This window comes from Sus scrofa, chromosome 12, assembly GCF_000003025.6.
Source record: "Sus scrofa isolate TJ Tabasco breed Duroc chromosome 12, Sscrofa11.1, whole genome shotgun sequence".
Taxonomy (NCBI): domain Eukaryota; kingdom Metazoa; phylum Chordata; class Mammalia; order Artiodactyla; family Suidae; genus Sus; species Sus scrofa.
This window is the reverse complement of record NC_010454.4, coordinates 25,420,656-25,441,374: the sequence shown is the minus strand read 5'-3', so window position 1 is coordinate 25,441,374 and position 20,719 is coordinate 25,420,656. Positions and strand designations below refer to the sequence as shown.

The 20,719-nt window shown below is 53.7% G+C and overlaps 2 protein-coding genes across 7 annotated transcripts; one reads left to right on the top strand and one right to left on the bottom strand.

The window, feature by feature from the left end:
* Positions 66-15,259, bottom strand: LOC100621521 (ABI gene family member 3). Of its 4 annotated transcripts, none has more exons than XM_021067123.1 (8): positions 14,791-15,259; positions 5,350-5,517; positions 3,623-3,799; positions 2,175-2,260; positions 1,888-1,983; positions 1,578-1,705; positions 854-991; positions 66-532 (listed from the first exon to the last, which is right to left on the bottom strand). In XM_021067123.1, exons 1-8 carry the CDS (start codon positions 14,905-14,907, stop codon positions 369-371), a joined length of 1,074 nt encoding a protein of 357 aa, XP_020922782.1. In that variant the 5' UTR covers positions 14,908-15,259; the 3' UTR covers positions 66-368. The 4 variants fall into 4 exon arrangements, with proteins under 4 accessions (XP_020922782.1, XP_020922783.1, XP_020922785.1 ...); XM_021067124.1 differs by having other exon boundaries at positions 1,578-1,702; positions 14,791-15,248; XM_021067126.1 differs by lacking the exon at positions 5,350-5,517 and having other exon boundaries at positions 1,578-1,702; positions 14,791-15,138.
* On the top strand, positions 14,973-20,510 carry LOC100621431 (guanine nucleotide-binding protein G(I)/G(S)/G(O) subunit gamma-T2). Of its 3 annotated transcripts, none has more exons than XM_021067130.1 (3): positions 14,973-17,309; positions 18,452-18,557; positions 19,827-20,510. In XM_021067130.1, the coding sequence occupies exons 1-3, from the start codon at positions 16,837-16,839 to the stop codon at positions 19,950-19,952; spliced, it is 705 nt and encodes a 234-aa protein (XP_020922789.1). In that variant the 5' UTR covers positions 14,973-16,836; the 3' UTR covers positions 19,953-20,510. The 3 variants fall into 3 exon arrangements, with proteins under 3 accessions (XP_020922789.1, XP_020922790.1, XP_020922791.1); XM_021067131.1 differs by having other exon boundaries at positions 15,409-15,655; XM_021067132.1 differs by having other exon boundaries at positions 15,409-15,783.

Below are 20,719 nucleotides of genomic sequence, written 5' to 3'. Positions count from 1 at the left end.
TAGAACTGGAGAGCCATTCAACCCCTCTTCCCTCTGTCCCCCCAGCCCTTCAGGGCAATCACCAGGAGCTCATCACGCGTTTTATTCAAAGTTGGCACTTGCAACTGGAGACCCTGTCCTGCACGGCATTAAGCATCCTCCGTGGATAAGATCACCAAGCTCCTTGGCTTCCAGTTCTTTTCCTGTCTGCAGTAGAGCTCTGTGTACTTCTCCCCAGAGCCTTCCCACTGCAGCGGGGTGGTGGGGAAGGGGCAGTCACAGCTCATGGCCCCAGGAGGTGTGCAGGTCTAGTCCAGGCTTCACGAGAGCTGGCTCTGGCATGGGGCTCATGGCAGTGCCTGGGTCAGCACCCCAGAGATCCCTGGCTGTCAGCAGCTGGGCTCCACATAGTTCCCAGGGAAGAATCCGGAACCCTCGGAGCTGACGCCCTCACACCAGCCATCAGAGTAGCGGCGGGTGATGCAGATAACGGTGCCCTCAGAGAAGGAGAGTTCGTTGTCCTTCTGGCCGGTGTATGGGTACAGCGTTACCACTGCAGGGCGGGAGGGGAGGGTGCCATGAGATGTGCTTCCTGCAACCATGGGGATGCTGGCGCCCTGCATGCTAGACTTTAGGGAGCAACTAGGGGAGAAGGCTGCAGGGAGTGGGGCAGGAGATGCCTTTTCCAAAGGCCCCCCCGCCCCATTCTTCCCCAGCTGAGCTAATAATGAGGCCAGCTGCTTCCTTTGCAGGGGGTGGGGTGCAGACCACCTTTGCAGAAGGGAGGGGAGGATGACACTGCGATGGAAGAGTTGGGTGGGGGGAGCCCTGAACCCAGGATCTGGTGCCCTTTCCCGTCTCAAGAGTCAAGTACCTTTCTCCAAGTATGCATCAGGGATCCAGCTAGGCTCTTCTGGCCCAAAGCCTGGTGGGGGTGGAGGTGGAAGCCCCAAGTCGTCTACATCCAGGGGTGGAGGAGGGGGCAGGTCCAGGGGGAGGGGCAGCTCTGGGGCTGAGAGGGAAAAGCAGAAAGGCTGCCAATGTGACAGGGAACCTGCCACTCTTTGAACGTCACTGTTCAAAGAGCAGGGCTCCAGGGTTTATCCATGTTATTTTTTGGCCAAGCCTGTGGCATATGGAAGCTCCACTGTGCCACAAAGAACTCCAAGGATCTACTCGTTTTAGGTAATCTGCCTCTTACCCTCGTTCATCCTGCTCCTCCCACAATGCCTAGCAGGCAGGAGGTGCTTAGTAAACACTGAGTGACGGTGAATCGAATCTTGTAGGGTGAGCAGACTCTGCCACTTAGCTTGGTGAGCCTGGGGCAAGTCAATTTAACTCTCAAGCTCAGCTTCTCTTAAATGGGAGTGTGGAGATTCTCTTAGGGTTAAGTTTAAGTGGGAAGGTGGGTGAGACGCTTCGCCCCCGGGGGCCTGGTATAAAGCAGGTGCGCTCAACTACGTTCGCTTCCCCTTCCCCTTACGCCTGTTGCAAAGCATCCACGGAGAGGCCCAATTGGATCCAAGGGGTGGGGAGAAGTGTTGGGGTGAGGCAACGACCCCAAAGTTGAGCTAGGAGGGGAGGGCGGAGCTCCTTACCCGGCGGGGGCAGGGACAGTTCCTCCAGTGGAGGGGGCAGCAGGAAGACGTCGGAGGCAGCAGGTGGAGGGGGCGGAGGTGCTGCTTGCCCCTTGACCGCGGAGACACCACCGACCCCTTCAGCGCTGCTGAAGACCAGAGAAAGGGGGGGGGGCTTAGGCTTGACTGGGGGACGCCCTCCCTAACTCGGCATCAACTGGCCCCGCCCCTTTAGTTGTAAGCCCCGCCCTTGTTCTCCTGTGGCCTCTCACCGCCCCGCCCCGCCCCCCCCCCGCCCCAGCCATCCTATTTTTTGGGCCCGTGGGCTCACCCGGCCGAGGCCAGGGAGGAGGCAGAGGAGGCGGCGGAGAGCTTGCCGTTGGGCACCACGGGGGGCTGCACCGGCTCGGGGATCCGGGGCGCTCTCCTAGGGGTGGAGGGGAAGGGTGTCAGCAAGAGGGAAGGCTGCTGGCAGGCAGGGGGTCGGGACGGGGAGGAGGTGGTAGCTGGCAGCTGGCAGCTGGCAGGAGGAAGTTTGGCGCCCGGCTTGAAGCGAGGGTAGGGGAGTCGAGTTTGTGGACTTGGGCGGGGCAGGTTAGGATCGCGGCGAGGCCTCACCCGAGGGTGGCGGAGGCGGGTGCGGCAGGCGCCTTGATGCTCTTTCGAGACAGGGTCCCGGTCCGAGACAGCTGCGTGCTCGAATCCTGCGGGTGGAGGGGAGGGGAAGCAGGGGGCGGGGCTGACTCGTTGCCCCGCCCCCACGCCGCCGTGGCCCCTCCTCCCGGAGAGGAAATGGGGGAGGGGCGGGCGAGGGCCGGGAGAGAGAGCGTGGCCACCGGCAAGTTCCCGCTTCCACTTCCCAGCCCCTCTTCCCACCCCCCTCACCCGCTGCCTGGGTCTTGGGTCTGAAGGCCGCTTCCTCCTCTGCCGAGCCGCACCCTTTTCCCCCCAGCAGCCCCCAGCTCGCTGGTCCCCAACCCTGAGAAACCCCAACCCCCGCGCGGGGCTGCGGAGGTGGTAGGGAAAGGACCTCCCATTTAGAATCGTCCCCTGTTGGCCGGCCTGCGGCACTGGCTTTGGGGAGTTGGGGGCAGAGAGGGGCAGCACCCTTGGAGTGTTCAAGTGACAAGGTGCAAACACACGTGCCAGGGAGCACCTGTGTGACGGACAGCGTTTGCCCAAGAGAGGGTGCACGGGGAATGATGTCTTCCGCTGTCCTTCAGGAGGGACAAGACAAAAGGGACTTGAGCTGAAGCACGAAGAACTGAGGTTGGACAATGGGTAGAATGGGCTGGTGACTGAAGGAGGGAGTGTACTTTCTCTTTGGGGGAAGAAGGTGTGTTAAAGGATATGGGGTGTGGGGGCGGAGTTCGCGTCGCGGCGCAGTGGTCCATGATTCCGACTAGGAACCATGAGGGTGTGGGTTCGATCCACACCCTCGCTCAGTGGGTTGAGCATCTGGCATTGCTCAGTGGGTTGAGCATCTGGCATTGCCCGTGAGCTGTGGTGTGGGTCCCAGCCGCGTCTCGGATCCTGCGTTGCTGTGGCTCTGGCGTAAGCCAGTGGCTGCAGCTCCAATTCGACCCCTAGCCTGGGAACCTCCATATGCCGCCAGAGCGGCTCAAGAAAAGGCAAAAAGACAACCAAAAAAAAGAAAAAGAAAGAAAGAAAAGGATATCAAGGGGTCATTTAGATACTAGGAAGCTTCTAGTGTCATCTGGAGTGTTGCAGGATCTGACCCTTGTCTGTGACCTACAAAACGGCTCATGGCAACTCCGGATCCTTCACCCACTGAGCAAGGCCAGGGTTCGAACCTGCAACCTCATGGTTCTAGTCGGATCCATTAACCACTGAGCCACAATGGGAACTCCCGGAGTCTCCTCTTTAAGGAGGCCTTGTGGGGTGGGGCAGCAACTTAGGATGATGGCTTCAGGGACTGAGGAAGGAAAGAGGCCGCAGGTGGGGACAAGAACATGGCCGTGGAAGAGAGCTGAGGCTCTAGAGAGAAGAGATCGGTGAGGCAGAAGAGGGTGGGCTGTAGAGAAAGAGGAGGGGCCCCTCTCTACCTTGATCCCATGGCCAATGTCATCCAGGCAACCAAAGTTGAGGGGTTTCCTGTAGTAGGGCGTCAGGGGAGGTAGGCTCTCAGGGGCGATGATTTTCTGGCTGGGGGGCAGCCGCTGGACAGTGGCTAAAGTACCGATCTCCCTTCGGGCCACCTTCTCCATATGCATGTTCACCATCTGCGACACAGACACAGGGTTGGAGGTGACAGTGAGATGGCCTCTGCCCAGCACCTCGCCCTTTAAGATGTTGGCGGGGGGGAGGGGGAGGACCAGAGGAGGCCATGAAGTCCAGAGAGAAAGAGGGAGGTCTGTCCCCATTCCACACAGCATTTGGGAAAAGAGTGGCCAGGGGAGGATGGAGCTACTTTGGAGCAACTTCCTGGCGGAAGAGAACAAGGGTTATTTATTGTTCGCTGAGCAGGAACCAGAGGCAAAGGGAAAGCACAGCATCCCTGGGGGTGCAGGGAAGAGACGGGGCTGGCTCGGGAGCAGAGCGGGTCAATGCGGAGGTGGCTGAGAATTGTGGCTGGAGCAGCTCTCCCTTTGGGGGGACACTATGAAGTGAATTAACTTCCTCTTGGAATGTTCTGTGGAGAAACCTGCAGCCCCGGGAGGGCGGGACCTCCAGCCTGCTGGGGTGAGAGGAAAAGACACACCCACACGGAACCTGTGGAGGATACACAGGCCAGGCTGATGTGTAACTGGAGCTGTGCGGGTGGTTTATGGGGCAGTGGCTCAGCCAAGGATCCAGGAAGGAAGGAGGAGGGCGTGTGTGCTAGATAGGGTGGGGGGTAGTGGCAGTGCTGCCAGGGCTGAGGATACCTTGCCAGGCAAGCACTGTGGGTCTGGGATTTTTCCTAAGTCACTGCCTGTGTTAGGATGGAAACTGGGTCCATTTGCCTCTTTCCTGTCCCATGCAGCCCCCGTGATGGGGAGAGCCTACTGTCTGTCGTATAGGAGAGAACTCAGGGGAAAAAAAGTTCTGCCAGGGAGTTCCGGTCATGGCTCAGTGGGTAACGAATCTGACTGGGAACCATGAGGTTCTGGGTTCTATCCCTGATCTTGCTCAGTGGGTTAAGGATCCGGTGTTGCCGTAAGCTGAGGTGTAGGTCGCAGATGCGGCTCAGATCCCACTTGGCTGTGGCTGGTGCCTACAGCTCCCATTAGACCCCTAGCCTGGGAACTTCTTTATGCCATGGGTACGGCTCTAAAAAAAAAAAAAAAAAAAAAAAAAGGAAAAATCAAAAAGAAAAAAAAAGAAAAGTTCTGCCATCACAGAATTCCTGGTCTGATGGAGCAGCAAGGCCCACCCCTGAGACATAGCTACAGAGACAAGAGGGCTCAAAAAGCCTGGCATGTGCGTTTGGACATGGAGGAAGGCTGCAGAAGGTGTCCAGGAGGGGATTAAGAGTTGGGGGCTGAATTTCCCGTCGTGGCGCAGTGGTTAATGAATCTGACGAGGAACCATGAGGTGGCAGGTTCGATCCCTAACTCCACTCAGTGGGTTAAGGATCCGGTGTTGCGATGAGCTGTGGTGTAGGTCACAGACACAGCTTGGATCCCGCTGTGGTTCTGGTGTAGGCTGGTGGCTACAGCTCTGATGAGACCCCCAGCCTGGGACCTCCATAGGCCACGGGAGCGGCCCTAGAAAAGGCAAAAAGACAAAAAAAAAAAAAAAAAAAAAAAGAGTTGGGGGCTGATGTGAGCAGTCTCCCCACAGTGCTTACCAGGCCCAGTATGCTCGCTCGGGCTTCCACTTGCCGCAGGGCAGCCGCCTGAAGGTCCAACATACGCAGAGTGTTTCCAGCCAGGTTGCCCACCTGGTAAGCCACACTGGCCAGGGCCTGGGTGGCGAAGGCCATGGTCTCCTCCAGCGCCTTCCGCTTGTCTGTGGCCTGAAAGACACGCAGTCCTGGCCTCAGGCCACCCTGTCTCCCTGGATCCTTGGCTGGATGGGCTAGGGTGGGGTAAGGGATGAGGCAGGCGAGGGCTGAGCTGGGAGAAAGCCTCAACCCTTAGATGGTTCAGGTGTTTTCTCGAAGGATGACATGGGGGAAGTTTCCCTGGTGGCTCAGCAGAAACGAATCCACCTAGTATGCATGAGGATGCAGGTTTGATCCCTGGCCTCGCTCAGTGGGTTAAGAATCTGGAGTTGCCGTGAACAGTGTTGTAGGTTGCAGATGTGGATCAAATCTGGTGTGGCTGTGGCTGTGGCTGTGGCGCAGGCTGGCAGCTGCAGCTCTGATTGGACCCCTAGCCTGGGCCCCTCCATATGCCGCAGGTGCGGCCCTAAAAAAAAGCAAAAAAAAAAAAAAAAGAATGGCTTAGAGAGGGAACATCAGGGAAGCGAAGTGAACCTGTGGCCCTGGGATCTGCATGTAAGGTGAGGAAAAGATACCCTTCTCAAATAGTCAGCCTGAGGCTTGGCTCTACCAGCTTCCTGGGCTTTGGGGGAGGCGGGTGGCACAGTAAAAAGTGAACAGTATACTCCAGAAGAAAAAGAGGAGGCCACATCCACAGGTAGGAGGGGTGATTTCATGATATAAACAACCCCATACCTCCCAGGTGGGAAGCTCCACAGACTGAAAACTAACTGGTTCACAGAGACTCACCTACAGGAGTGAGAGTTCTGAGCCCCACATCAAACCCTCACATGCTGGGATCTGTCACTGGGAGAAAGAGCCCCTGGAGCATCTGGCATTGAAGACCAGCAGGGCTTGTGCACAGGAGCTCCACAGGACTGGGGGAAACGGAAACCCCATTCTTAAAAGGCGCTCACAGACTTTCACGTGCACTGGGTCCCAGGGCAGAGCGAGGTCTCCACAGGAACCTAGGTCAAACCTGACTGCAGTTCTTGGAGGATATCATGGGAAAACAGGGGTGAATGTGGCTTGTTGTGAGGGACGGACATTGAAGGCAAAGCTCTCAGGAATATATTCAGCAGTTGCCTTTCTCTGGAGGTGGCCATTTTGGGAAAATCTGGCCCCACCCGTCAGTCAGTGCTGAGAAGCCCCAGGGCAAACAATCCAGGTGGGATCACAGCCCCACCCCTCAGTAAACAGGCTACCTAAAGAACCTCAGGCACACAGCAGCCCCTAATCCCAACCAGAGACTAAGCCCCACCCACCGGAGGGATTAGAATCGACTCCACCTACCAGTGGGCAGGCATCAGCCCCTCCCATCAGGAAGCCTACAGCAAGGCCCCCATACCGACTTCAGCCACAAGGGGGGCAGACACCAGAAGTAAGAGAGGCTACAGCTCTATTATCTATAAAAAGGTCACCACACCAAAAACCTATAAAAATGAAAAGACAGAGAACTATAACTCAGATGAGGGAAAAAGGAAAAACCCCAGAAAATCAGCTAAGCAATGAGGAGATTCTCAGCCTCCAGGAAAAAGACTTTAGACTGTCGATGCTGAAGATGATGCAAGACATTGGAAATAAACTGGAGGCAAAGATGGATAACTTACAGGAAACACTAACCAAAGAGATACAAGATATAAAACTTAAACAAGAAGAGATGCAAAATACAATAACTGAAATAAAAAACTCACTAGAAGCAGCTAACAGCAGAATACAGGAGGCAGAAGAACGAATAAGTGAGGTGGAGGACAGATTAGAAGAAATTACGGATGCAGAACAGAAAAGAGAAAAAAGATTGAAAAAAAATGAAGAGAGTCTCAGGGAACTCTGGGACAATATTAAACACACCAACATCCATACTATAGGAGTGCCAGAAGGACAAGAGAGAGAGAAGGGGACAGAAAAAATATTCCAAGAGATAATAGCCGAAAATTTCCCCAACATGGGAAAGGAACCATTCACTCAAATCCAGGAGGCACAACGAGTACCATATAAAATAAACCCAAGGAGGAACACACCGAGACACATAATAATCAAACTGACCAAAATGAAAGACAAAGAGAAAATCTTGAAAGCAGCTAGGGAAAAGAAACAAGTAACATACAAGGGAACCCCAATCAGGTTATCGGCAGATTTTTCAGCAGAAACTCTGCAAGCCAGAAGGGAGTGGCATGATATACTTAACGTGATGAAAAGAAAAAAACCTCCAACCAAGAATACTCTACCCAGCAAGGCTCTCATTCAGATTTGAAGGAGAAATCAAAACTTTCTCAGATAAGCAAAAGCTGAGAGAATTCAGCAACACTAAACCAGCCTTACAACAAATACTAAAGGAACTTCTCTAGGCAGGAAAGAAAAGATCAGCAACAGGAAACAAAAATTCCACAAATGGCAAGACTCACCAGTAAAGGTATATATACAGTAAAGATACAAAATCCCCCATGCACAATTATACCATCAAAATCAGAAATCATGAGAAGAGGTGGGTACAAATGCGGGACACCAGAGATGAACTTGCAATTAGGAGAACAACAACTTAAAACAATCTCATATACATATAGACTCTTACATCAAAACTTCAGAATAACTGCAAACCAAAAATCTACAATTGATACACAAACAAGGAATCTCTGGAGAAGAAATATATCTCGTAGTAAATAAGTGCATAATCCACCATGAAGGGGGTCATTTGACATCATTCTTGGAATGATGAAGTCTTCTTGGATCTGATTCTGATTTCCTCTCCATCAAAGAACTTATGATAATTATAATTAAATAATGCCACTGTACAATTAAATAATACAGTTCTACAATTGTATTATTAATAACCATTTCTCTCCATGGTACAATGTAAAGTCTATAATGTCTTATTTATCAAATCACCTAGAATGGTGTAATGCTTTTATTGAAGAATCAATGATTTGGAACAAATTGTGAGGACATATTTAGATAGTTACACTGTTTTTTAACCAACTTATGCATTTTATATTCTACTTATTTTCAGAGGCTTACCAGTTGTTATTCTTTTTACTATGCTATGTAAAATATTTAATGATATGTAAGGCTTTCTTCTTTATAAATTTTAGCTGCATAATATAACAATTTGATATAATGCTAATTTTTAAGGAAAAATTGACATGTAATAAATAAAACTAAGTAGTAAAGATGAAAGCCATAAAATTGGGATAAAGTATAGAATAAATTTCCTATTTGTCTCAGCATATTTTCCATTCCATTTCTCCAGTGGGAGTCACTTAATCTGTTTCTTAAGATCCATGTTATAATAATCTGTGTGAATGTAATTGTGTGTAAATGTATGTATTTTATTCTGTAAAAAAATAAAAATAAAAAAGAGAAAAAAAAAAGTGAACAGTAGAAAGGAAAGAGGAAGTCACTACTGGCTGGAGGAGATATTCTCAGACTTAAAAACCAAACAACCAAACTCAGGCACCCATCCCAGATCTTCTTCTTCTTCTTCTTCTTCTTCTTCTTCTTCTTCTTCTTCTTCTTTTTCTTGGCTTTTTAGGGCTCCACCTGAGGCACTTGGGAGTTCCCAGGCTTGGGGTGTGGAATCGGAGCTGCAGCTGCCGGCCTACACCCCAGCCACAGCAACACGGGATCCCAGCCGCATCTGAAACCTACACCACAGCTCACGGCAACGTTGGATCCTTCACCCACTGAACAAGGCCAGGGATCCAACACTCGTCCTCATGGATACTAGGAGGGTTTGTTACCACTGAGCCACAACGGGGAACTCCATTTCCCAGATCTTCTAACTAGAATCCCCTGGGAGTGAGGCCAGTGAATCCGCACCTCTAAAAGCTCCCCTGGTGCCTCCCGTGCTCCTGGTTTAGCTCAAGTCTGCAAGTTGGTTTCGGGGTAGCAATAACCTGTGGTCCTTTTTTTTTTCTCCCCCTTTCTTTTTCTGCCGAGCCCATGGCAGGCAGAAGTTCCTGGGCCAGGAATGGATCCCACGCCACAGCAGTGACAACGCTGGATCCCGAACCCACTGCTCCACCAAGGAACTCTCTGGTCCATTTTATAGATAAGAAACTGAGGCCCATGAAGGGTGGCATCATTCATTTCCACCGGTAGCTTCCCAACACTCTGAGAGTCAAGCAAACCTCTGGCCATGGCTTACATGGGCCCCCCGAGGGTGGCTCCTGCTTTCCTCCTCCTCCTCCTCCCCTTCCACTCTCCCTCTCCCGCATGGTCTTCCTGCCACACTGGCCTTTGGGTCTCTGTTCCTGATCAAAATAAGATTGTTTCGGGAAGTTCCCGTCCTGGCACAGTGGTTAACAAATCCGACTAGGAATCATGAGGTTACAGGTTCAATCCCTGGCTTCGCTCAGTGGGTTAAGGATCCAGCGTTGCCGTGAGCTGTGGTGGAGGTCACAGAGGCGGCTCGGATCCCACGTTGCTGTGGCTGTGGCATAGGCTGGCAGCTACAGCTCCGATTGGACCCCTAGCCTGGGAACCCCCTTATGCCACAGGTGCGGGCCTAGAAAAAGACAAAATAAAAAAATTGTTTCTACCCAAGGGCCTTTGCACTCATTGTACCTTTTTCCCCCTTGGGACTGTGCTCATGGCATGTGGAAGTTCCCAGGCCAAGGATCGAACCCATGGCACAGCAATGACCTGAGCCACAGCAGTGACAACACCAGATCCTTAACTCACTGAGTCACCAAGGAACTCCACTGTACTTCTTTCAAGAATCCTTATTATTAAATCGCTCAGCTCTTCAGAGATTACCTTCTGGCCCCAGCTAATACTTCTGCATTTTATTTTTTTATTTTTTGTCTTTTTGCCTTTTCTAGTGCCGCTCCCGCGGCCTAAGGAGGTTCGCAGGCTAGGGGTCAAATCAGAGCTGTGGCCACCAGCCTTCACCACAGCCACAGCTACGCCAGATCCAAGCCTCATCTGCAACCTACACCACAGCTCACGGCAACGCCGGATCCTTAGCCCGGCTGAGCGAGGCCAGGGATCGAACCCGCAACCTCATGGTTCCTAGTTGGATTCGTTAACCACTGAGCCACACACGATGGGAACTCCGTTCTGTATGGAGTCTCTGTCAAATTGACTCTGTTCTCTTTTCTTCAGAGCACTTAACACTATCAGTAATTATTTATCTGTGAACTTTATTATCTGTTCCCTCACCCATTCTCTCTCTCTCTGTCTCTCTGTCTCTCTCTCTCTCTCACACACACACACACATATACACACACACACACACTAAAATAAGTGCTTGGAAGGAAGGAAACTCGCGTGTTTTATTCTGCATCCTTTCCTGGATTAGTGCCCAACACATACATGATACTTAATAAATCCGTGTTCGTGAGTTAATCAGCAGATTGCATGCCAGCCCAGTCACTTGCTGGGCATCATCCTACTGCATGCCAGGCACTGTGCCAGGTTCTGGCCAGGGCCACACTTCCAGTCGGTGGTGGTGGGGTGGGCAGGGAGTGGCTGAAGACAGAAGAGCGTTTTTTTTTTTTTTTTTTCAGTCCCAGATCAGACTGTGGGGGCTGGGACAAGACTTCTCTGGTCATTTGGTTCCCCAGGCAGCTTCCTCATCCCAGGACGGGACATTAAGGGGAGGGGGGTATGCCAGGGCAAGTCTGGGGAGAGGCCCGGGGACTGACCAGCAAGACTGCACACTAGGATCTCCTTGCTGAGGGCCCTCAGGGGCGCTCAGGGCCTGTAGTGGAGAACAGACCTAGAACCTATCCAGACAGGATGCTGAGAGAGACCCGGGGGCCTCCGGGGTAGCCCAGGGCAGGCTGGAGCCAAAGGGCAGGCCCAGAAAATCTTCTGTCCCCCGCTCCCGTCAGGTGGTCCTCCCTGCTTTCTGTTCCAACAGAGGGAGCGAGCTGCTCATTTGCATTCAATTTATATCTCATCGCATCAGCATATGTAACCAAGGGCCTTGAAAAAGCAAAAGAAAAAAAAAAAAAAAAATCAAGCCCAGGAAGTTAAAACCAGAAAGGACAGCAGGTCTTAGTTTAGCTCAAAACCTTCCTTTAATATTGAGGAGAAGTTCCCATTGTGGCGCCTCGGAATCAAATCCAGCTAGGAACCATGAGGCTGGATCCCGAGTTGCTATGGCTGTGGTGTAGGCCAGCAACTATAGCTCCAATTCCACCCCTAGCCTGGGAATCTCCATATGCCGTTGGTGCGGCCCTAAAGAGCAAAAAATAAAAAAAAAAAAAAAAAAAAAAAAAAATTAGGTGAGGAGATGAAGGCCCAGAATGGAGCGGTGACAACTCCTTTGGTCTTGGCTGGCCTCCCCTGTACTGTCCCCTCCCTGGACTGGCATGCGGAATGCATCACTGGATTTTTCCTGTCCGTCCAAACAGGAAAAAAGGTCTGCTTGGGCCCAGGTCTGGGAGGCTAGAGCCTGGATGCCTCCTGTCCCCTGGCTTGGGTTTTGACCCAGAGCCAGGTCTGGAGAGACGCAAAGGTCTGGCAGCCATCGTCATGGCTGACTGTTTATGCATCATGCAAATCACCTGCCTGAAAACTCATCGGACCCTGACAGAGAACTCTGCAGGTGACCCCAGCCTGCCCTCCCCCATTCCCCAAGGGTCTCTTGACACCTGGTTGGGGTAGAGGGAGGCGGGGAGGGAGGTCGTGGGAACCAGGCCTTGTTTAAAACCAGCTCTGAGAAGTCACCCAAACCCTTCCTAGGCGTTTCCTTCCCAAAGATCCCCAGAGAAGCCGGGAGAAGTAACGGGTTGTGTGGCCTAGTAGTTAGTGTTCTGCATGAAGAAAGAAGAAATGCAGAAATTCCCATCGTGGCTCAGCGGTTAACGAACCCTACTAGTATCCATGAGGATGCGGGTTCGATCCCTGGCCTCACTCAGGGGGTTAAGGATCTGGCGTTGCTGGGGCTGGGGTGTAGGCCGGCAGCTGCAGCTCCAGTTCGACCCCTAGCCTGGGAACACCATATGCTGCGGGTGTGGCCCTAAAAGGCAAAAAGATGGAAAAAAGAAAAAAAGAAAAAGGAAATTTGCCACAGGTCCAGGAGATGGGAATTGGCCTCAGGTCTTGGCGATCTCCAAATCTCTACGTACACTGTGCGCGCAAGGGAGGACCAACCCAGACGTGCCTTGAGATACGCAGAAGGTGTTTAAGGAATGGAAGGAGCGCCTCCATCCTAGTCCGTAGGAAGAGCGTGCCTTCTGGTGCTGGGAGAATGGATGGTTTACAAGCCATGTTCCAGCTCATCTGCAGTATCTACAATTAGTCATTCAACATCTACACTCAGTGTAGCTTTTTTTTTTTGGTCTTTTTGCCTTTCCTAGTGCTGCTCCCATGGCATGTGGATGTTCCCAGGCTAGGGGTCCAATCGGAGCTGTAGCCTCCAGCCTACGCCACAGCCACAGCAACGCCAGATCCGAGCCACGTCTGTGACCTACACCACAGGTCACAGCAATGCCGGATCCTCAACCCACTGAGCAAGGCCAGGGATCGAACCCGCAACCTCATGGTTCCTAGTCGGATTCGTTAACCACGGAGCCATGCACGATGGGAACTCCCAGTGTAGCATTTTTAACTAGAGGTGTGTGTCGGGGGAGCTCCGGAGTCTGAGTTCCCATTCAAGCCCCACTAGCTTGGAGACCTTGGGAAAGTGAGTTAACCTTTCCGAAGCTCCGCCTTCTGGTTGTGAAGTGGGAGTGCTCCTTGCCTCATAAGATTGGGGTGAGGACTGAAGGAGGCAATGAGGGCAGTTAGGGGGGCAGAGTATCTTAGCTGTTGTTATCATTGGTGCTCTTTATGTATGTATTTGTTTATTTCTCTCCCTCTCCTGTTCTTTTTCTTTCTTTTTGGGGGGGCCGCAGGTGCAGCATATGGAAGGAAGTTCCCCAGGCTAGGGGTGGAAACAGCCACAGCAATGCCAGATCCTAGCCACATCCACATCATGGCTTGCCCACTGATCCTTAACCCACTGAGCGAGGCCAGGGATCAAACCTGCATCCTCATGGGTACTGGTCAGCTTCTTAACCCACTGAGCCACAGTGGGAACTCCAACATTGACTTTCTTTAAGCTGCCATTTTCCCATAAACACTTACTCCTTTTACTATTGTTTTTTCAACACCCCTTGAGCTGGGAGGTCCCAGTGCACATAAACTGTCTTAACATCATACCGCGTGTCAGGGAGGGGAAGGCTGAAAGGAAAGGGCTCAGCCTGAGGAGTCAGGAGGCCTGGGTGGATGCCCGGCTCTACCATTGCCAAGCCGTGTGACCTTGGACAAGTCATCTTGCCTCCCTGAACTGCCGTCTCTTCATCTCTGAAATAGGAATAGCGATATGGTCTCGCAAGGCGATTAAGCAGGTCAGTGAAATAACAGAAGTGCTCTATCATTTCTTTTTTTCCTTTCTGGCTGTGCCCATGTCATGCAGAAGTTCCTGGGCCAAGGATCGAATCCCTGCCACAGCAGCCCTGAGCCCCACCAGTGACAACACTGGACCCTTAACGACTAGACCGCCAGGGAACTCCTTAGAAAACCATTCTAAAATGCCACTATCCTTGTCTTTTGCTTGTAGCCTGCTCCCAGCTGTCATATGGTCCATCCCCCTGCCTCTGAGTCAGACCCCATCATTTTTTTTTTTTTTGCATTTTAGGGCCACACCCGTGTCTATGGAGGTTCCCAGGCTAGGGGTCTAATTGGAGCTATAGCTGCCAGCCTACACCACAGCCACAGTCATGCGGGATCTCAGCCATGTCTGCAACCTACACCACAGTTCACAGCAACCCCAGATCCTAACCCACTGAGCAAGGCCAGGGATCGAACCTGTGTCCTCATGGTTGCTAGTCAGATTCGCTAACCACTGAGCCACGCCGGGAACTCCAGACCCCATCTCCTTAACCCGGTGTAGTCTGACCTCTCTCAGCTCTCCTTCAGATATCAGGGAGAGACCTTCCCTTGGTGCATCTCAAGTTCACAACAAAGTTTGGAAAGTTCTGCTGAAGTCGCACCTAGAGCCATCCTCAACAGGGAAGGTTGGCACCAACAGGTGTGCGAGGCCAAGTCTTTGGGCCTCTGGATATGATGATGAGGCTGGGAAGGAGCCGAGGCCCGTGGCAGGACGGGGTCGCACGGCCCAGGCTGGCATCCCTGAGGCTCTGGAGGAGAGAAGGGGGCACCGTGGGGGTTTGGGGAGCAGGGTCAATGTTCAGGTTTTGGGGGGCTGGGGTGAAGCGGATCTGGGTCGGGGGCATATTTCAGCCGGGTCCAAGCCAAGCACCTGTCAGGACAGGCTCCGGGCCCCTGGTGGGGCTGGGGTGCGGGGCTGCCTACCTGCACGTAGTTGTCCTCGCAGTAGTCCGCGACCCGCAGCAGGGCGCTGTGGTTGCCCCGCAGAGCCTCCCGGGCCGTGGGGATCTCAAACTCCTGCAGCTGCTGCAGCTCCGCCATGGCCCCCGCCTCTGCCGGGCTCCCCGGGGAGCCGGCCGGTTTTGCACCTCACCCTGCCCTTGATCGGTCGCTCCGCCTTCTCTCTCTCTCACTGCTTTTGGTTTCCTCTTTGTGAGAGCCCCAAACCTGCTCGCAAAGGGCAGGCATGCTCATTCTGGGACAAGAGGAAGTCAGTCCCTGCTCCCTGGGCCTGTGCCTCTCTGTCCCCTGCCTAGGGGAAGGGGGAAGCGAGGGTTGGGGTGGGGGGGTGGGGGCGGGGGAGAGGGCCTTTGGGGGCCCAGCCCCCCATTCTCTCCCCGCAGAGGAAGTCAAGATGGGGGCGGCTGTGATTGCTCCCTGGGCCTGGAGAGGAAACTGCAGCGCGCATGGGCTGGGGTGGGAGACTAGGAGGAAGGGGCTGGCCTGCTCTGGGGGGGTGGAGATGAATTTTCCACTCATGGAAGGGGAGGAAAGGGCAGAGGGTGGGGGCTTCCTTGGGAAGCTCGGGGATGAGTCACCAAGAGACAGGGCACTGGAGGGTGGAGAGGATATGGAGCCGGATCAGGCTGGGGGGCTGTGGGCCGGCAGGGCGGCAGCAATGGGAAGCTGCTGATGCAGCAGCCGAGAGGAGTCAGATTGGACGCCGGGAAGATACAACCAGAGGTCCCCTGAGAAGGGTTATCAAGTCTCCGAAGGGTACCCTGCCGTGAAGACCTGGTGTACACACTCTGTGCCTGATGGAGGCAGGACAAGATGAAACTGACCAAAGGTAGCGTGAGGGGCTCAGGCTAGATGGCAGGAAGGACTTGGCTTGGAGAAGCACCAGATTTAAATTCCAGATTATCCGGTCGGTCTTAGGAGGCAGAGGTGGACTGAGCACTGAGCCAGCCTCAGCAGGTATGTGCCCCATTTTTTTCCTGCATCACAGAGGACTCAGGATGACCTCTGGGGTCCTGTCCTGATCTCAAATTCTTCTTCTTTTTTTCTATTTTTGGTCTTTTCAGGGCCACGCCCGCAGCGTATGGAAGTTCCCAGGCTGGGGTCAGCTCAGAGCTACAGCTGCCAGCCTACACCAGAGCCACAGCAATGCAGGATCCGAGCCGCGTCTGTGACCTACACCACAGCTCACAGCAACAGCCAGATCCTTAATCCACTGATCGAGGCCAGGGATTGAACCCACATCCTCACGGATACTAGTCAGGTTTGTTATCACTGAGCCACAATGGGAACTCCTGATCTCAAATTCTTAGAGCTCACAGCTGTGAGTGGGACTTGGATCCTGGGACAGGGAAAGCTTGAGATGAACTCTGGCCTCCTCCCCACCCCTTCCACTGAGGAGTCGAGTGTCAGTCTAGAGTCAGGAAGAAAAGAGAATCCCGGCGTTCCCGTCGTGGCACAGTGGTTAACGAATCCGACTAGGAACCATGAGGTTGCGGGTGTGACTCCTGGCCTTGCTCAGTGGGTTAAGGATCCGGCGTTGCCATGAGACGTGGTTCGGATCTGGTATTGCTGTGGCTCTGGCATAGGCCAGTGGTTACGGCTCCGATTGGACCCCTAGCCTGGGAACCTCCATATGCCATGGGTGCGGCCCTAGAAAAGTCCAAAACACACACAAAAAAATTAAAAAATAAAAAGAGAATCCCTTACTGACCACATTGGTCCCATAACATCTGCTCCTGGAGAGGGTCCCTTGTCACTGGTCAGGAGTCCATCTCAGCAGGAGCCCAGGGACTGCTCAAGGGCATAGCCGTTGTGCGGTTCTGGGAGAAAACCAAGAGCGAGATCCAGATGCGGACTCTGTGCTCCGGGATGGCCGAGGGAGAACCACAGGCAGGGCCCCAGGGAGGCATGGAGGCAAAAAAGCAGGGACACAAGTGTTACAGGTGGCCACGGTCCCCAGTGCCGTTGGGCACAGCATCCTAAGTGAGTGCCTTTTCATTGAATGGGTGAATGGAGCCTGAGCTGGGAGAACCTTGTAAGGGGAAATTGTGGGGCTTGAATGGGGGACACAGCGGCTCCCCAGGACTTGCCTCACTGGGGAGAAAGAATAGCCTCAGAGCAGGCTCAGAAGTAGGGAAGCAGAGGGCTTGGGGGAGAAGGCAGGGAAAAGGGAGCTTGCAGGGCTGGAGGGTGAGAACTAGAGAAATGGGCTCTAAGCCAGAACCAAAGGGGGTCCCTAGGGGCATGGGGCTAATGCTGGGGAGGGGGTGCAGGGGGCCAGCAGTGGTGGCCGTCTTGGAGGCTCAGGCTGCCGGATGGGCTTGGAACCTTGAGCCTATGATCAGCTTAGGCGTGAGAGATTTGGGCTTCCAGACCATCTGCTTTATCCAAAGACTTTCAGCTGATCAGGAGCCAGGAGGCTCAAACCCCATCTTGTCTGGGTCGGGGACAAGTGGCTTGAAGTGCACGCTCTTGCTTGGCAGGTGAGAGGGGCTGCGGTTGCACTGGGCTGGGATCTCGGCTTACAGTGGTTGACATGAGGCACCGGGCAGGCCTCCCCGATGACCCTGGAGGAGGGATGGGGGGATGATGGTGACAGTGACGATGATAATTGTATCGAGTTCATTATGCGCCAGGCGGTGTGTGAGAGTATTTCACATGCGTTGTGGTCGTAGGACTCACAATAATCGGGTAAGGCAGGTACCACTCATTATACCCATTGTGCAGATGGGGAAACGGAGGCTCCAGGAGGATGATCAACATTGCCTCAGGCCACACAGCGTGGAAGCAGCGGAGTCACAATCAGAGTTGGGGAGTTCCCGCTATGGTGCAGTGGGTTAAGAATCTGACGGCAGCCACTCTGGTTGCTACAGAGGCATGGGTTCTGTTCCCAGCCCGGTGCCGTGGGGTTAAAGGATCCAGCTCAGACTGGAATCAGAGCCCTTCTCTTAACCCTTAGGGCACTCGCGCCTCTGACAGGACCTGGAGTTTCCTGAAAACTTTTGCCTGTGTCATTCGGTGGAACACTAACTTTGCTTCCAAATCTTTTTTTGTTTTTGTCTTTTCTAGGGCTGCTCCCGTGGCATATGGAGGTTCCCAGGCTAGGGGTCCAATCAGAGCTATAGCCGCCGGCCGATGCCACAGCCACAGCCACAGCAACGCAGGATCCGAGCTGGGTCTGCGACCTACACCACAGCTCACGGCAACACCGGATCCTTAACCCACTGAGCAAGGGCAGGGATCGAACCTGCAACCTCATGGTTCCTCGTCAGATTCGTTAACCACTGCGCCACGACGGGAACTCCTGCTTCCCAAATCTTGCTCAAGGAAAGAAACTCCTTTTCTCCCCCTTCTCCACGCTCTGATTCCCATTTCCGCCATAGATAGGTCCTTCTCCAAGGGCCAAGATCCCATCAGACTGGAGCATCCTCTTCTCTTGAGCCTGGACCTATGATGGGGCGGGGGTGGTACAGTGCATACCCGGTAGGGGTGAGCAATGAAGGGCCTGAAGGGAGGCCACAGGAGGCAGGGGGAGAGCGGGGAGATGCTGAGGTGTAGAGAGTGCAGAGAAGGGAGCTGGGTGAGCCCAAGGGATGTACAGCTTCGGCTGTGGAATCCTTTCCAGGACCTGGTCTCTCCGGGGCAGGATGGCCCAGGATCTCAGCGAGAAGGAGCTCTTGAAGATGGAGGTGGAGCAGCTGAAGAAGGAAGTGAAGACCCCAAGAGCCCTGGTGAGCCTCCTCCTCCCTTCCCCACACCCTCTCCTCCATCCCTTTCTGGTCCCCTTGGAGCCGGGATGCGAAGGAGGAAGTGATGGACAGCAGGGCAGTGGAAGGAGATCTAGCTGCCTCTGGAAAGAGCTGGGATAGGGAAGGAGGCCAGGGTTTGAGCTCACGAAGGTGCGCAAGAGATGGGTGCAGAGCCTGGAGGGCTCCGTGTATCCAGCCTGGTCCAGCCCTGTCCGGAGTGGGGCCTGGCCAAATGGCCCTCCCAGTAAGAGTTGGTCTTTGGGGTTCTGCTCAAGGAACTCGCACCCCTCTCGCATCTGCCTGTGCCTCTCCTCTTTTTCCTCTCTGGCCTCAATCCCCCACCCTGCCCAAGAGAATGTATCCTTCTTCTCTCTTTCTTTCTTTTTTTTTCTTATCTTTTTGCCTTTTTCTAGGGCCGTTCCCATGGCACATGGAGGTTCCCAGGCTAGGGGTCAAAGCGGAGCTGCAGCCACCAGCCTACGCCAGACCCACAGCAACATGGGATCCGAGCCTCATCTGCAACCCACACCACAGCTCATGGCAACACCGGATCCCTCACCCACTGAGCAAGGCCAGGGACTGAACCCTCAACCCCATAGTTCCTAGTCGGATTCCTTAACCACTGCACCACAACGGGAACACCCCTTCCTCTTTTTACTTTTTGTCCTTTTTGCGCCCCACCATTTGGACGTTCTCAGGCTAGGGGTTGAAGCAGAGCTGCAGCCACCAGCCTACACCACGGCCACAGCAATGTGGGATCGGAGCCGCATCTGTGACCTACACCACAGTGTGCGGCAACAGCGGATCCTTAAGTCGCTGAGCGAGGTTAGGGATCAAACTAGCATCCTCCTGCTCACTAGTCCGAGCCACAGCGGGAACTCCCAGAAGGCTGTTTTCTTGAGACTGACTCAATCATGACTCCTGAGCAACAGACAAGGGCTAGAACCACGCTCTGCTTTCTTTTTTTTTTTTTTTTTTTTTTTGTCTTTTTGCTATTTCTTGGGCCGCTCCTGCGGCATATGGAGGTTCCCAAGCTGGGGTCGAATCGGAGCTGTAGCCACCGGCCTACGCCAGAGCCACAGCAACGCGGGATCCGAGCCGCGTCTGCAACCTACATCACAGCTCACGGCAACGCCGGATCGTTAACCCACTGAGCAAGGGCAGGGATCGAACCCACAACCTCATGGTTCCCAGTTGGATTCGTTAACCACTGCACCATGACGGGAACTCCAACGCTCTGCTTTCTTGCAGATTTCTAAGACAGGGAAGGAAATCAAAGATTACGTGGAGGCCGAAGCAGGAAATGACCCTCTTCTCAAAGGCATCCCTGAGGACAAGAATCCCTTCAAGGAGAAAGGCGGTTGTCTGATAAGCTGATGGCACTGGAGCCCCTCACCCAGACTGCCTGCCCCTCCTCAGCCCCCTCCTCAGCCAGAACCAAATGTCCTGGGTCACCCAGGCAGCCGGTGGCTGTTCACTGTCTCTTAGAGAATGAGTAAAGATGCCCGGCTCCACGCACTGGCAGTCCGTGCCCTAGTCCTGCTTTGAACTCCTTTCTCGCTTCCCTCCACCACCTGCTGGGGCACTGCTGACCCCACTTGGAAATGCGCTTGCAGAGCTTCCCCAGGGGCAGCGGGTGGCACCTTGTGGGGTCTGAAAAGACTGCAATTCCCTGAGCCACTCCCCCACCCCCACCCCGGGGTGGGGGAGGGAAGTCCTTTGGCAACAGTTACTCCTTAGAACCCCCTCCCCTTTTCCCCTCCACTCTCTTCCTAAAACCCGTCATTCCCATTCAGGAGCTGGGTCGAGGACTGGAGTGGGGGCGTCCTTCTCCCCCCGTCACATCTGGTCCCGGGGAATTCCGCCTAGTCATTTAGATCACCCCAGCCGACCTGAGGACAAAGAGCCTGTAAAGTCATGATTTCTTCACTGTTATTGAATGTCTGCTCCATGCGAGAAGCAGGATAGAAGAGTGGGGGACATGGAGTTCCCTCTGTGGCGTGGGGGGTTAAGATCCTGACTGCAGAAGCTCGGGTCGTTCCGGGGGTGAGGGTTTGATCCCTGGCCTGGGAATCTCCATATGCCACAGGTTCGACCATAAAAAGAAAAAGAAAAACAAACAAACAAAAACCCTCAAATGGCTC

Bases quoted from the DNA above. Each gene is read 5' to 3' on its own strand.
- LOC100621521 (XM_021067123.1), bottom strand. From the start codon at position 14,907: ATGGCGGAGCTGCAGCAGCTGCAGGAGTTTGAGATCCCCACGGCCCGG. The intron at 5,518-14,790 runs GTAGGCAGCCCC...CGTGTCTTTCAG, and splicing joins GCGAGGACAACTACGTGCAG to GCCACAGACAAGCGGAAGGC. The intron at 2,261-3,622 runs GTAGAGAGGGGC...CTCCACCCGCAG, and splicing joins ACATTGGCCATGGGATCAAG to GATTCGAGCACGCAGCTGTC.
- LOC100621431 (XM_021067130.1), top strand. From the start codon at position 16,837: ATGGAGCCTGAGCTGGGAGAACCTTGTAAGGGGAAATTGTGGGGCTTG. The intron at 17,310-18,451 runs GTGAGAGGGGCT...AATCCTTTCCAG, and splicing joins TGCACGCTCTTGCTTGGCAG to GACCTGGTCTCTCCGGGGCA. The intron at 18,558-19,826 runs GTGAGCCTCCTC...GCTTTCTTGCAG, and splicing joins TGAAGACCCCAAGAGCCCTG to ATTTCTAAGACAGGGAAGGA.